At 50.6% G+C, this 12418-nt stretch overlaps 1 protein-coding gene across 1 annotated transcript in view; it reads left to right on the top strand.

Annotated features, from left to right (window-relative positions):
• The window catches only part of col7a1 (collagen, type VII, alpha 1), a 408534-nt gene that overhangs the window by 91502 nt on the left and 304614 nt on the right, over window positions 1-12418 (top strand). Inside the window, exons 10-12 of the mRNA XM_038812016.1 lie at window positions 129-284; window positions 3364-3483; window positions 8234-8380. Of these exons, the coding sequence (XP_038667944.1) occupies window positions 129-284; window positions 3364-3483; window positions 8234-8380 (423 nt within the window). The remainder of the gene's footprint in view (window positions 1-128; window positions 285-3363; window positions 3484-8233; window positions 8381-12418) is intronic.

Here is a 12418-nt window from a genome sequence, read left to right as displayed (position 1 = left end):
TGCTTAAAGGCACGTTCCGATTGTGGGTCCACGGACCAAAAGTAATAAACTAAAACCAAAGAACTGGAGCAAAGGGGAATTGAAGCCTACTCGTGACAATAAGCAATTTTCATTTCATTTTTCAACAGGAGAGGCCGACACACAACTGGAGGAGAAAATCCTGGGTGCGGACGCCACCTCCTTCACCCTCGAGCAGCTGCTGGCAGACACGGAGTACGTCGTCACCATTCATCCCGTCCACCCGAGGAATACAGCGGCCCCCACCTCCATCTCTGCCAAGACGTGTGAGTATCCACAGCCTCCGGCAGAGGCCCCCACCCTTCCCCGACAGCCATGACTCGAAGGTGATTGCTGGAAAAAGCATCTGTCATCTTTAGCTTGAATGTTGCTGAAGGGAGGGCCATCTTGTCGAAGCTTTTTGCCTCGCACTCATCAAGCCAAAGCCAAGAGTAGCAAATTTCAAACAATCTCAACGTTTTGTAGTACAGGAGTGCTGATTGGTTGAGGTGTTGCCACAGAGAAAGCAACAGGGAAGCACGTGGGCATCACGGTAGCACAGTGGTTAGCACTGTTGCTTCACTGCTCCAGGGTCCCAGGTTCGATTCCCGGCTTGGGTCACTGTCTGTGCGGAGTCTGCACATCCTCCCCGTGTCTGCGTGGGTTTCCTCCGGGTGCTCCGGTTTCCTCCCACAGTCCAAAGATGTGCAGGTTAGGTGGATTGGCCATGATCAATTGCCCTTAGTGTCAAAAAGGATAGGTGGGGTTGCTGGGTTACGGGGATAGGGTGGATGTGTGGGCTTGGGTGGGGTGCTCGTTCCTAAAGGCTGGTGCAGACTCGATGGGCCGAATGGCCTCCTTCTGCACTGTAAATTCTATGATTCCATGAACCACATGCTTCCCAAACTCCCGGGTAATTTAAAAAAGGTTTAATATACCTGCAGCTGTTGCTGGACCTCAAACACAGTGCGGGTGTGTCAGGGAGAGGTTACTATGTTTGAGATGATTTGTGTGTGTGTTATTTATGGTGATGTGTGCGTGGATATGTGCCTGAGTTGCTTCCTTCTACTCCTATAAAGCTCCTGCACAGAATAATTCACAGAGGCCATTTGGCCCATCGTGTCTATGTCAGCTCTCGGAGAGCTATCTAAGAAGCCCCACCCCCACTGCTCTTCCAGCCTTACAAATGTATCTCTGTTTAAGAATTCATCCAATATCGCTCTTGAAAGCGGTCGTTGAACCTGTGCCTACCGTTCTTTCAGGCAGTGCATTCCAATATTGTAACGACTCGCCGAATAACATTAGTTCTCTCCATCCCACACTGGGGCGGCACAGTGGTCAGCACTACTGCCTCAGCGCCAGGGCCTCGCGTTCAATTCCAGCCTTGGGTCACTATCTGTGTGGAGTCTGCACGTTCTCCCCGTGTCTGCGTGGGTTTCTTCCAGTTAATCATGGGAGGAGATTTTAACTGTGTCCTGGAGCCGAGGGTGGATAGATCGAGCCCCAGGTCGATGGGTAGGGTACGAATGGGAGCTGGGGGGGGGGGGGGGGGTTTATGGAGAGGATGGGTATGGTGGATCCATGGCGCTTTCAGAACCTAGAGGGAAGGGAGTATTCCTTCTTTTCACACGTCTATAAGGTGTGCTCGAGGATTGATTACTTTGTAGTGAGTCGGGGGATTTTGGTTGGGGTGGAGGGGGCAGAGTATGTGGGGATAGTTATCTCGGACCATGCACCCCACTGGCTGGATATTCGGTTCAGTACGGGACGAGAGCAGAGGCCGGGGTGGAGGTTTGACTCGGGGTTGTTGGCGGATGGAGGTTTTTGTGATAAGGTGCGGTTGGCGATTAGGGATTATGTGGAGTTCAGTCAGAATGGGGAGGTGTCGGCGGACATTTTTTGGGAAGCACTGAAGGCAGTGGTCCAGGGAGAAATTATCTCATTTGGGGTTCGTGCTGGCCCTCAATGGCCTGTTATCAAATTCCTTCAGAATACGATTGAGCTGTCAATCGGAGTTGAGCAGATTAAAAAAAAACTTGTTCATGAGCTTTGAGTGTTGCTGGCTAGCCGAGAATTTATTGCCCATTCCTAATTGTTCTTGAGAAGGTGGTGAGCTGCCTTCCAGAACGCCTGCAGTCCATGCAGTGTAGGTACATCCACAGTGCTGTTAGGGAGTGAGTTCCAGGATTTTGACCCAGTGACAGTGAAGGAACGATGATACAATATCAAGGCAGGATGGCGAGTGACTTCGACATAAACTTGCAGGTGATGGTGTTCCCAGGTATCTGCCGCCCTTGTCCTTCTAGATGATCGATGTTACAGGCCGGTAAGGTGTTGCCGAAGGAACCTCGGTGAGTTGCTGCATCTTGTAGATCGCACACACCGGCCACTCTGCTTCTGTGGTGGAGGGAGTGAATGTTTAACATGGTGGAAGGGAGACACTCAAGTGTCCTGGATGGTGTGGAGCTTCCTGAGTGTTGTTGGAGCTGTACTCATGCAGGCAAGTGGAGAGTATTCCATTACACTTCTGACCTGTGCCTCGTAGATGGTGGACAGGTGGGGGGTCAGGAGGCGAGTTACTCGCTGCAGAATTCCCATTTCCTGAACTTCTCTTGTGGCCACAATATTTATATAGTTGGTCCGGATCAGCTCCTGGTCCCTGCCCCGCATCCCCGCCTACAACTGCCTTTACTTTGAAAATTCCAGACTGACTGGATTGCTCGACAGAGAAATACGGCATGGAGTTGATGAGCTTGGTGGTTGTTATCACTCAATGATTCTACATCATTGGGCTCAACTGCTCCCTGTTTTGGTGAGTTGCCCTTTGACCTCTCTCCTGTCTCCTCAGTTCCCTAGTGGATTTAGAAGTGACTACCTTATTTTGATGACCGTTAGTTTTGGTCTCTCCCAAAAATGGAAACATCTCCTCTGCGTCTGTCCTATCAAATCCCTTTATAACTTGCAGAGCAAGACTGGTGGTGCTGGTAGTCATACCAGTAGAGTGGTAGTAGTGACCGTGTCGAAGTGGTAACTAGTATCTGTGATAGGTTGACTCATATGGATGTAAAAGGAGATTGTTCTTGAACCATGAAGGGAGTGCCTGGCAGGAGAGAGCAGGGAGTTGTGAAACGATTCTTGAAGAGGAAGCGAGGGTTAGAGAGAGGCGGAAAGGCAAAGGGATTTCGGGAGGGATTTCCACCGCGCAGGACGCAAGTAGGTGATCAGCAAAGTAAAATGGAATAGAAACAGAAAATTCTGGGCAATCTCAGCAGGTCTGACAGCGTCTGGGGAGGGAGAAGGGAGCTAACGTTTTGAGCCTGGGTGACTCTTTGTCAAAGTGAAATGAAATGTGCTTTCTTCTTTCAGTGCCTCTGGAATCAGTGCAACAACTGACCGTTCAAAACCTGACTCCGCACAGTGCGCGGGCCTTGTGGAGAGGAGTGAGCGGAGCTACAAGTTACCAACTGAAGTGGGGCCCATCCACAGGTGAGAATAAGGTCGTTAAAAAATAGGAGCAGGAGTAGGCCTTCGATCCCTTCAGCCAACTTGGCTGTTCAGTAAGATCATGCCTGATGTAATTGTGGCCTTAACTCCATGTTCTTTCCGGACCCCCATAACACTTATCTCCCTCATCGATCGTAAACCTATCAAACTCAGTCCGATCTCCAATGCTGCGGTGGAGGAGAAGTCCCAAGAATAACAATCCTCATTCCTCCTCAACTCTGTCATTAATGGGAGACTCCCTTATTCTGAAACTCCGCTCCCTCACTCTATATTCTCCAACAATGGTAAAACATCCTCTCTCTCCATTGGATGTCGGACAAGATCAGGATAGTGAAGAGAAAATCCTCTTCACCTTTGCTCTTCGCCATCTTTGCTCACCCAGCGAAGCACACCAGTTGGATAATGTGCCGGGATTTTCCCCCTACACGAGGGATTGGCTCAAAGCCGGTCCCAGCACTTTCAGGACAGGAGGTTTGTAAAACCATGAGTGTGGGGTGGAAGGGGATTAGGGGCGCTAGGGTGGATGATTGGGTAAGAAACCGTGACTGAACCCAGCCTGTAAAAAGATAATGGACGAGGTTTTCCAGCCCTTAGCAGCGGGGCCTGCCGAGCCATCGAAATCCCTGCTCACACTGTCGGGACTGGAAGACCCGGCCAGCGTGAGGGGCTCTGGAAATTCCCTCAAACAAGCTGCACAATTGCAAGGTGCAGAAGATGGGCAGAATTCGTCTCGGCCGAAAATAAAGAGTGCTTCTTTTTTAACTGCTGGTTTGGGTGTGAGGGACGGAATTTTCTAGTCTTCATTTTCCAGTTGGAAATAGTAACTCTCAACCTAAGTGAGTACCAAAGACCTTATTGTCTGATGAAGGACTGCGTGAGGCCGGGGTTAGGCTGAGAAAGGCCAGCCCAGGCTCTCAATGAGTTTGAAAACTGGAATGTTGCTGCTTCAGGACTTTCGCACAAAGGGAAGAGAACCTTTGATCCTGCAGCCCGAATCCCTGTGTTCTGCTCAATCAAACCAGCATTTGTTGCCTATCCCCGATTGTCCTTGAACTGAATGAGATGTCGGCCGTTTCAGAGGGCAGTTAAGACTGTGTTGCCATGGATTTGGAGTCACCCGTAGAATCAAAGAATCATACGGTACAGGGGAGGCCCTACGGCCCATCAAGCCTGCACTGACAAAAAAAATACTATCATCTATACCAATCCCACTTCCGAGCACTTGGTCCATATCCTTGATTGTTGTCACATTTCAAGTGCCCATTCAAGTTCTTTTGAATGATTGTGATGTTCCCTGCCTCAACTACCCTCCCAGGCAGTGCGTCCCAGATTCCCGCCACCCTCTGCGTGAAAGGTATTTTCCTCAAATCTCCTCTGAACCTTCTGCCTTCCACCTTAAAATGATGCCCCCTTGTTATTGACTCTTCAACTAAGGGGAACCGCTGCTTTGTATCCACCCTATCCATGCTCCTCGTAAACTTATACACCTCAATCAGGTGCACTCTCAGCCTCCTCCTCTCCAAAAAGAACAAGCCGAACTTTTTGAGCCTCTCGCCATAGCTCAAAACCATAGCCAACCCCAGGTAAGGATGGCAGATTTCCTTCCCTGAAGGACATGAGTGAACCAGATGGGCTTTTAACAACAATTAATGATTGGTTTCGTGGTCCCATGACTGAAACTGGCTTTCAATTCCAGATATCTTTAATAGATTTTTAAAATCTATTAATTTATACTTCACCAGCTGTCGGTGTGGGACTTGAACCCATGTCCCAGAGAGCGAGTCTAGGCCTCTGGATTACTAGTCCAGTGATATTACCACTCTGCCACCATCTGCTCCAAACTCTGGCCGCTTAAACATCCTCAATTTGAATCGCTCCACCATTGGTGGCTGAGCCTCCAGTTGCCTGGGACCTAGGCTCTGAAATTCCCTTCCCTAAACCGCTCACCAACCCACCTCTCTCCCTCTTGATGGAATCTACCTCTTTGACCAGGCTTTTGGGTTACTTGGCTGAATAACCCCTGATGTGGCTCAATGTCACGTGTCGTTAGATAATTGCCGTGAGGAGCTCCTCGAGTTACTTCCTTGTATTAAAGGCACGGGTTATTGTTCTTTATTTAAAATATTTTTGTTGGAAGAGTTTTTCTTTTTATACACAATGAAAATAAACATAAACAGATCTGTACACGCCAGTTACAGTTTACAAAAGCCCCACGTTTGTGTTAGCTTCCGAACTCCAACTCCCCTCCTTCCCCGAGGTCCCCTCCCTTTTTGTTGTGAGGCATGTTTTCTTTACTTGCTGGGTCTTCAATGCTGGTTTAGCACACTGGGCTAAATCGCTGGCTTTGAAAGCGGACCAAGGCGGGCCAGCAGCACGGTTCAGTTCCCGTACCAGCCTCCCCGAACAGGCGCCGGAATGTGGCGGCTAGGGGTTTTTCACAGTAACTTCATTTGAAGCCTACTCGTGACAATAAGCGATTTTCATTTCATTTCATAGTGGGGTGGGGTAGTATAGAGATACATATGTAACATCGTAGAAGGTTGACCTTACTTAGTTGCCTGTATTTGCAAATGTTCGTTCCGGAGGGGGGGGGTGGTGCCACGCCCCCCCCCCCCCCCCCCCACCCCCCTCCCTCCCCCCCCACCCCGATGTGCTTGGCTTATGTGCCTCCCTATTCACTCCTCCCTCCCCCACCTTGGCCCCCCTCCCTTTTCGTTGGTGTTTGTGTTCCCTCTGTAGCCTCCCACCCCCCCCCCCCCCCCCCCCCATGTTGGCTACAAACAGGTCCTGGAACAGGTTGGTGAATGGCCTCCACGCTTCGTGGAAGCCCTCTCCCGACCCCCCGGTTGGTGAATTCGATTTTCTCCGTTTGGAGAAATTCAGACAGGTCTGCAGGCCAGTCCGCAGCTTTAGGTGGCGCTGTTGATCACCAATTGGGCATGGTTCTTTGGGGGCCGATTAGGGTGGCAAAGGCGAGGGCGTCGGCCCTCCTCCCCATATGGAGTTCTGGCTGGTCTGATAGCCCGAAGGCTGCCACTTTCGGACACGGCACCACCCTCATCCCCACAACCTTGGACATCACCTTGAAGAAGGCTGTCCAGAACTTGACCAGTCGAGGGCATCCCCAGAACAAGTGGGTGTGGTTGGCCGAGCCTCCTTGGCACTGTTCACATTTATTTCCTCTACCTTTTGGGAAGAACCTCCTCATTCGGGTTCTGGTTAAGTGCGCTCTTTGTACCACCTTTAGCTGCGTTAGGCTTAGCCTTGCGCAAGTGGGATTATTGTTCTTGATGTCGTTATGTGAGAGGAGCTTTTAGAACCCCAAAATGTATCATGGAGTTCAACCAACCTCCCCCTTTAATGTATTGTTGCTTTTGAAGCACACGGCTTGTTCTCCAGGTGTGGTATTACAATTATGGACACGTGGGTTTTTAAACACAAAACAATGTTTATTCCATTAATTCAACTTAACCTTTCAAATGAACATTGGATCACTTAACAGCCCTTTAAAGATAACCCCGAAAATAATACAACACTAAATAATCCCGCAAAATGTTCCTTCAAACCTCCAAAAGACTTAACACCTTTAAACAGAAACACATCAGGTTAAAGACATTACTATTATGAGTTTAAATCACCTAAATGATTCAGATATAGTCTTTCATGGCAGATATCACAGTGGATCCAGCTCACTGCAAACGCAGACACACCCAAACTCTTTTTCTTCATGCAGCTCTGAGCAAACAAGCCAGGCACTTTTCAGCTGCTCTCTCAAACTGAAACTAAAAGCAGAAGTGAGCTCAGCTCCCCCCACCCTCTGACATCACTTCAGTAATATGAGCTGCTCCATTTCCTAAAGGTACATTGCTTAAAAAATCAATTTCTTAAAGGTACTCTCACATGACAATGTGATGGATCAGCTAATTAAACATGGAGTTTGTGATCACAGCACAATACTCTCTTTCATGTCGCCATTTTGTGGTTAGGATTGGATGATAGCGATCATGAAGCAGCTGATTATTTTTCCATGTTCTTGAACGGGGGGGGGTGTGTGTGTGTGGGGGGGTGTAAGGTTTCTAATGGGAACCACTGAGGTTGCGGCACCATCTATGGGTGAATCTGAACCCACATCTCTACGGGCCATCTGCGACCCTCCTATTCAATCAAAGATCCAGGGTCTTCTACCAAACACCGATTATACAGTCACCATAAGGGCATTATATGGAAGAATAGAGGGACCGCCTGCAAGTACCAACGTTCGTTGGTTGCTGTGGTATAGCGGTTAAGCAGCTGGGCAAAAAAATCGAGAGGCCCGGTCTGATGATGCAGCGATGTGAGTTCAAATCCATGGGAGCGAGGGAACTTAACTTCAGTTGATTAAATAATTGTGAAATTAAAAATCTTCTGCCAGTAACGATGAAGCGATCAGATCGTCTTAAAAAACCCCATCTGGTTCCCTAATGACCTTCAGGGAAGGAAATCTGCGGTCGTTAACCCTGTCTGGCATAGGTGTGACTCCAGACGCACGTACGGTTGATTTCTAACTGCCCCCTGAAACGGCCTAGCAAGCCATCCAGTTGCTCATGAGAAGATGGTTCGATATGGCCTTTTCAAGGGCAGTTAGGGATGTGTAATAAATGCTGGTCCTGCCAGCACTGACTGCATTCCTTCAATGAATAAAACAAGATTGATGTGCTGTACTTTTGACACTCCTTTATCTTTTTCTCGTTAGGAAGAGATGTCCTGACAGTTACCCTGGAACCATCCACTGAACTTTACCAGATCCAGGGTCTTTTACCGAACACCGATTATACATTCACCATAAGGGCATTATATGGAAGATTGGAGGGACCGCCTGCAAGTACCAGGGTGAAAACAGGTACCAGCTCCAGTCTTAATCGGGATGAAGCTAATCAGACCCCAAACTCAACAGCATTGAGTCTCCAACTCCTCTTGGGCTTATTCCTGGGGGTTCACCCCACCACCCTTGGCCTCTCCGCTCCTGCTCCCAAGCCAGGCGGGAATCGCTCCTTGCCGGTCGGCGTGCCGCCCACCCGGCAATTCTCCGGCCTGCGATAGGCCGCAGTCCCGCCGCTGTCATGTTTCTCCCGCCGGCGTGGATCAAACCACCTACCTTACCAGCGGGAGCAGGCGGCGCGGGCGGGCTCCGGAGTCCTGGTGGGGTCGCGGGGCAATCTGGCCCTGGGGGGTGCCCCCACGGTGGCCTGGCCCGCGATCGGGGCCCACCGAACAGCGGGCGGACCTGTGCTGCGGGGGCACTCTTTTCCTTCCACCTTCGCCATGGTCTTCACCATGGTGGAGGCGGAAGTGACCCCCTCCCCTGCGCATGCGCGGGGATGACGTCAGCAGCCGCTGACGCTCTGGCGCATGCGCGGACTTCCGCCGGCGAAGTCCCTTCGGCCCCGGCTGGCGTGGCGCCAAAGGCCGTCCACGCCAGCCGGCGGAGAGCCAACCTCTCCGGGGCGGGCCTAGCCCCTCAATGGCCCCTAAAGGTGCAGAGACTTCCGCACCTTTGGGGTGGCCCGACACCGGAGTGGTTCACTCCACTCCATCACGCCGGGACCCCCCCCGCCCCACTGGGTAGGGGAGAATCCCGGCCATGGCCTTGTGCCTTCTCGGCCAATTGGAAAGTAAAGAGATTCCTTGGGTGGAATTTTCCCGGATGTCGAGCGGGCGGGGAAAGCAGCATCGAAGCTGCTGCCAGAAACGGAGGCTTTCTCCGCCGTACACTCTTCGGTAGATAAACATGAAGGTGGAGGTGGGTCCCACAACGTAACGCTGTTGGAAAGCATGTCCGTCAGCTCACCCGGAAGGTCTGCTTGCCAGTTGCACCCTTGGGAGACCATCTGGGTTTCATGGCGGTCTGCCCTCACACCGCCGTGAATGGACATACTTACGGGTGGGAGGAAATGATTCAGGCAGAGAGGCCTGATAATTAGATGTTAATGTGTGCAAATGATGTTTCAGTGTCAAACGTTGGGAAATGCACCACGTCACTGCTTGGGGGCGGGGGGGGGGGGGGGGGGCGGGGTGGGAGGGGGGCGGGGGGGACGGGGGCGGGGGGGGGGGGAGTCGATCCTTCTCGCCAGATCTCCCCCTTGCCCTCGCTGAACCCACCCAACGAAAACGGGAATAGAAAGTCCTGGCCTTCGTTCCCAATGAGATGATTCTTTACTGTCAGTCACGCAGCTTTGATGAGGTGGGGGACCTTAATTCTGGCGAGATTTTCAGTGAAAATGAAATGAAATGAAAATCGCTTATTGTCAGAAGTAGGCTTCAAATAAAGTTACTGTGGAAAGCCCCTAGTCGCCACATTCCGGCGCCTGTTCGGGGAGGCCGCTACGGGAATGAACCTCCATGACATGATGGCGCAAGTGACGTTAATCCGCCCTCAGAATCCTGGGATTGGAAAAGTTCATCCTGACGTTGGGGAAACTGATTTTTGATGAAGTTCCCCTGCCCGACATGCTTCCCAATGTTTCCCAAGACCAGAAGAATCCACCCATAAAATCACAATGACGCAAAGGAGGCCATTGGGCCCACTGACGCCATGCCGGCTCTCTGTCGACCAACCCTGTCCGTCCTCTAGCCCTACAAATATATTTCCCTCAAGTGCCCAGCCAATTTTAGTTTGACATCGTTGATTGCTCCTGCTTCCTCTAACCTCGTAGATGGTGGTTTCCAGGTTCTCTGACTATCTTCCTCCTTTGGTACTCCCTACTAGAATTTACCTGAGTCCTGTAGTTGACCACAATTCAGTGTGAATATCTGAATTTGAATCTGTGTAGACTTTAGTTATTGACCCGAACAGTGGAAAGAGAAGCTATTGCAGACATGTTGGCTACATCCCATGACTGTTGGCTACCGAACTGTGGGCTCAGCTCATCATCTTCCGAGATGAAAAGAGACGAACAAATCAATTTTAAAAAGTTTTTTAAAGAATAAATTCAGTCAGCATGGGAAGGGGTTACAGCTAGGCTTGGCACGCTGGGGAGCAGTTGGGAAAGCTTGACTAGGCCCAATGCCAAGTGAAACATTGCCCCTCCATGTGGATCCATTAACCCACCCACCTTTCTGGTCCGACCTGGAGGAAGTTATCTAAGCCTCGACTAAAGAAGATCCAAGTTAACTTGTTTATAAATGTTTCATAGAATCACAGAATTTATAGTGCAGAAGGAGGCCATTCGGCCCATAGAGTCTTCACCGGCCCTTGGAAAGAGCACCCTACTTAAGCCCACGCCTCCACCCTATCGCCGTAGCCCTTTGGACGCTGAGGGGCAATTTAGCACAGCCAGCCCACCTAACCTGCGTACCTTTGGACTGTGGGAGGAAACCGGAGCACCCGGGAGGAAACCCACGCAGACAAGTGGGGGGAAAGTGCAAACTCCACACAGTCACCCAAGGCTCGAATTGAACCCGGGTCCCTGGATCTGTCAGGCGGCAGTGCTAACCACTGTGCCACCGTGCCGCCCTTACTTTTACTGTGTGAAAGATTAAAAATTATTTTTCGGCACGTTTCCTTGCACAGTTTAGGGATGCAAACGACAAGTTGAGGATACACGATTGGGAAATATTTATTTCCTGATGGGGAATTTGCCAAGAAGAATCTGTCCCGGCTTGTCTCCTACCGAAAGTGGGGGGTGGGGGGGGGGGGGGGGGAGTTTCCATCCCACCCAGCCAGAGTTAAAATCAGGCCGGGACTACGCGAATCTTGCAGGTTTGGTCTAAAATCTGCGTCAGCTTCAGCCTCTCAAGGCTACATGATTCCTTTGAGTACTTTAATATTCGGCAGACAATAGTTTCTGCTCAGCTCCTTCGGGCGTTTTGCGATCTGCAGCCAATTCATCTAAAGAGTTCTTGGGACAATTAATTTCCTTTCAAAGCAACCGCAAAAAAAACTCTCTCTTTTTTTTTACCCGTTGCACATGAACCCTGACGAGCAGATAGCTGTGCTGCCAATAAATGCACGGTCTGTTTTCCAGCATCATAAAAGATCAGAAACTGCAGATTGTAAAATCTGTGCCGAAATGACAAAAAAAGCCATGTTGGCCGGGGCTGTGGAATTCAGACTGAACAAAGATGCATTGAGACTGGCCCCGGGAATAATTGTGCGGACTTGTGCAAAGGTAAAGCTGAGTGCGACTAACCAGGAAGGTCAGGAATTCCGTACAATGCAGGTGTCGGGAAGGTGATTGGTTTCGTTCCGCAGGAAGTGCATACTGTCGGCAAAAGTAAACGGGAAGGGCTCTGAGCCGCTGGAATTCTGTAAAAAAAAACAAGTGAATTTATTTCCCCCCTCATTCTTTCGTTTACGGGATGTGGGCGTCGCTGGCGAGGCCGGCATTTGTTGCCCATCTCTAATTGCCCTTGAGCTGCCTTCTTGAAGCTGCTGCAGTCCATGTGGTGTGGGTACACCCACTGTGCTGCTAGGGAGGGAGTTCCAGGATTTTTACTCAGCGACCAAACGCTATGCAATTGAAATGAGTGAGGCGGATTGAGAAAAGCTGTTCTCGATCGCTGATTGTATGAGGACTTGGGGGTGGGGGGGGGGGGGGGCACAGATCTTGAGGATTTGGGCCAGCGTTGCAGAGAGTGGGGGTGTGAGGACCAACAGTTGTCCCTGCCAGCAATTGGGTAATGACCCGGAACTCGCTGCCTACGAGGGTGGCGGAAGCGGATTATGAGCAGTTGTAGAAGATAACATTGCAGGGTGACAGGGATAGCACGGGCGAATGGGACTGACTGGATTTCTCTACAGAGAACTAGCACAGGCCCGGTGGGCCGAATGGCCTCTTTCTGTACCGTGATGATTTTTTTTGAGGCCAGAATTTTCTGTCCGTTTACTGGTGGCGGGTGTTATGGGCCAGGGTTTAGTGAACCTCAGAGTGTCTCATTG

Source organism: Scyliorhinus canicula, chromosome 11 (genome assembly GCF_902713615.1).
Source record: "Scyliorhinus canicula chromosome 11, sScyCan1.1, whole genome shotgun sequence".
Taxonomy (NCBI): Eukaryota; Metazoa; Chordata; class Chondrichthyes; order Carcharhiniformes; family Scyliorhinidae; genus Scyliorhinus; species Scyliorhinus canicula.
The sequence above is the reverse complement of the archived record's forward strand: the minus strand, read 5'-3'. Positions and strand labels throughout refer to the sequence as shown.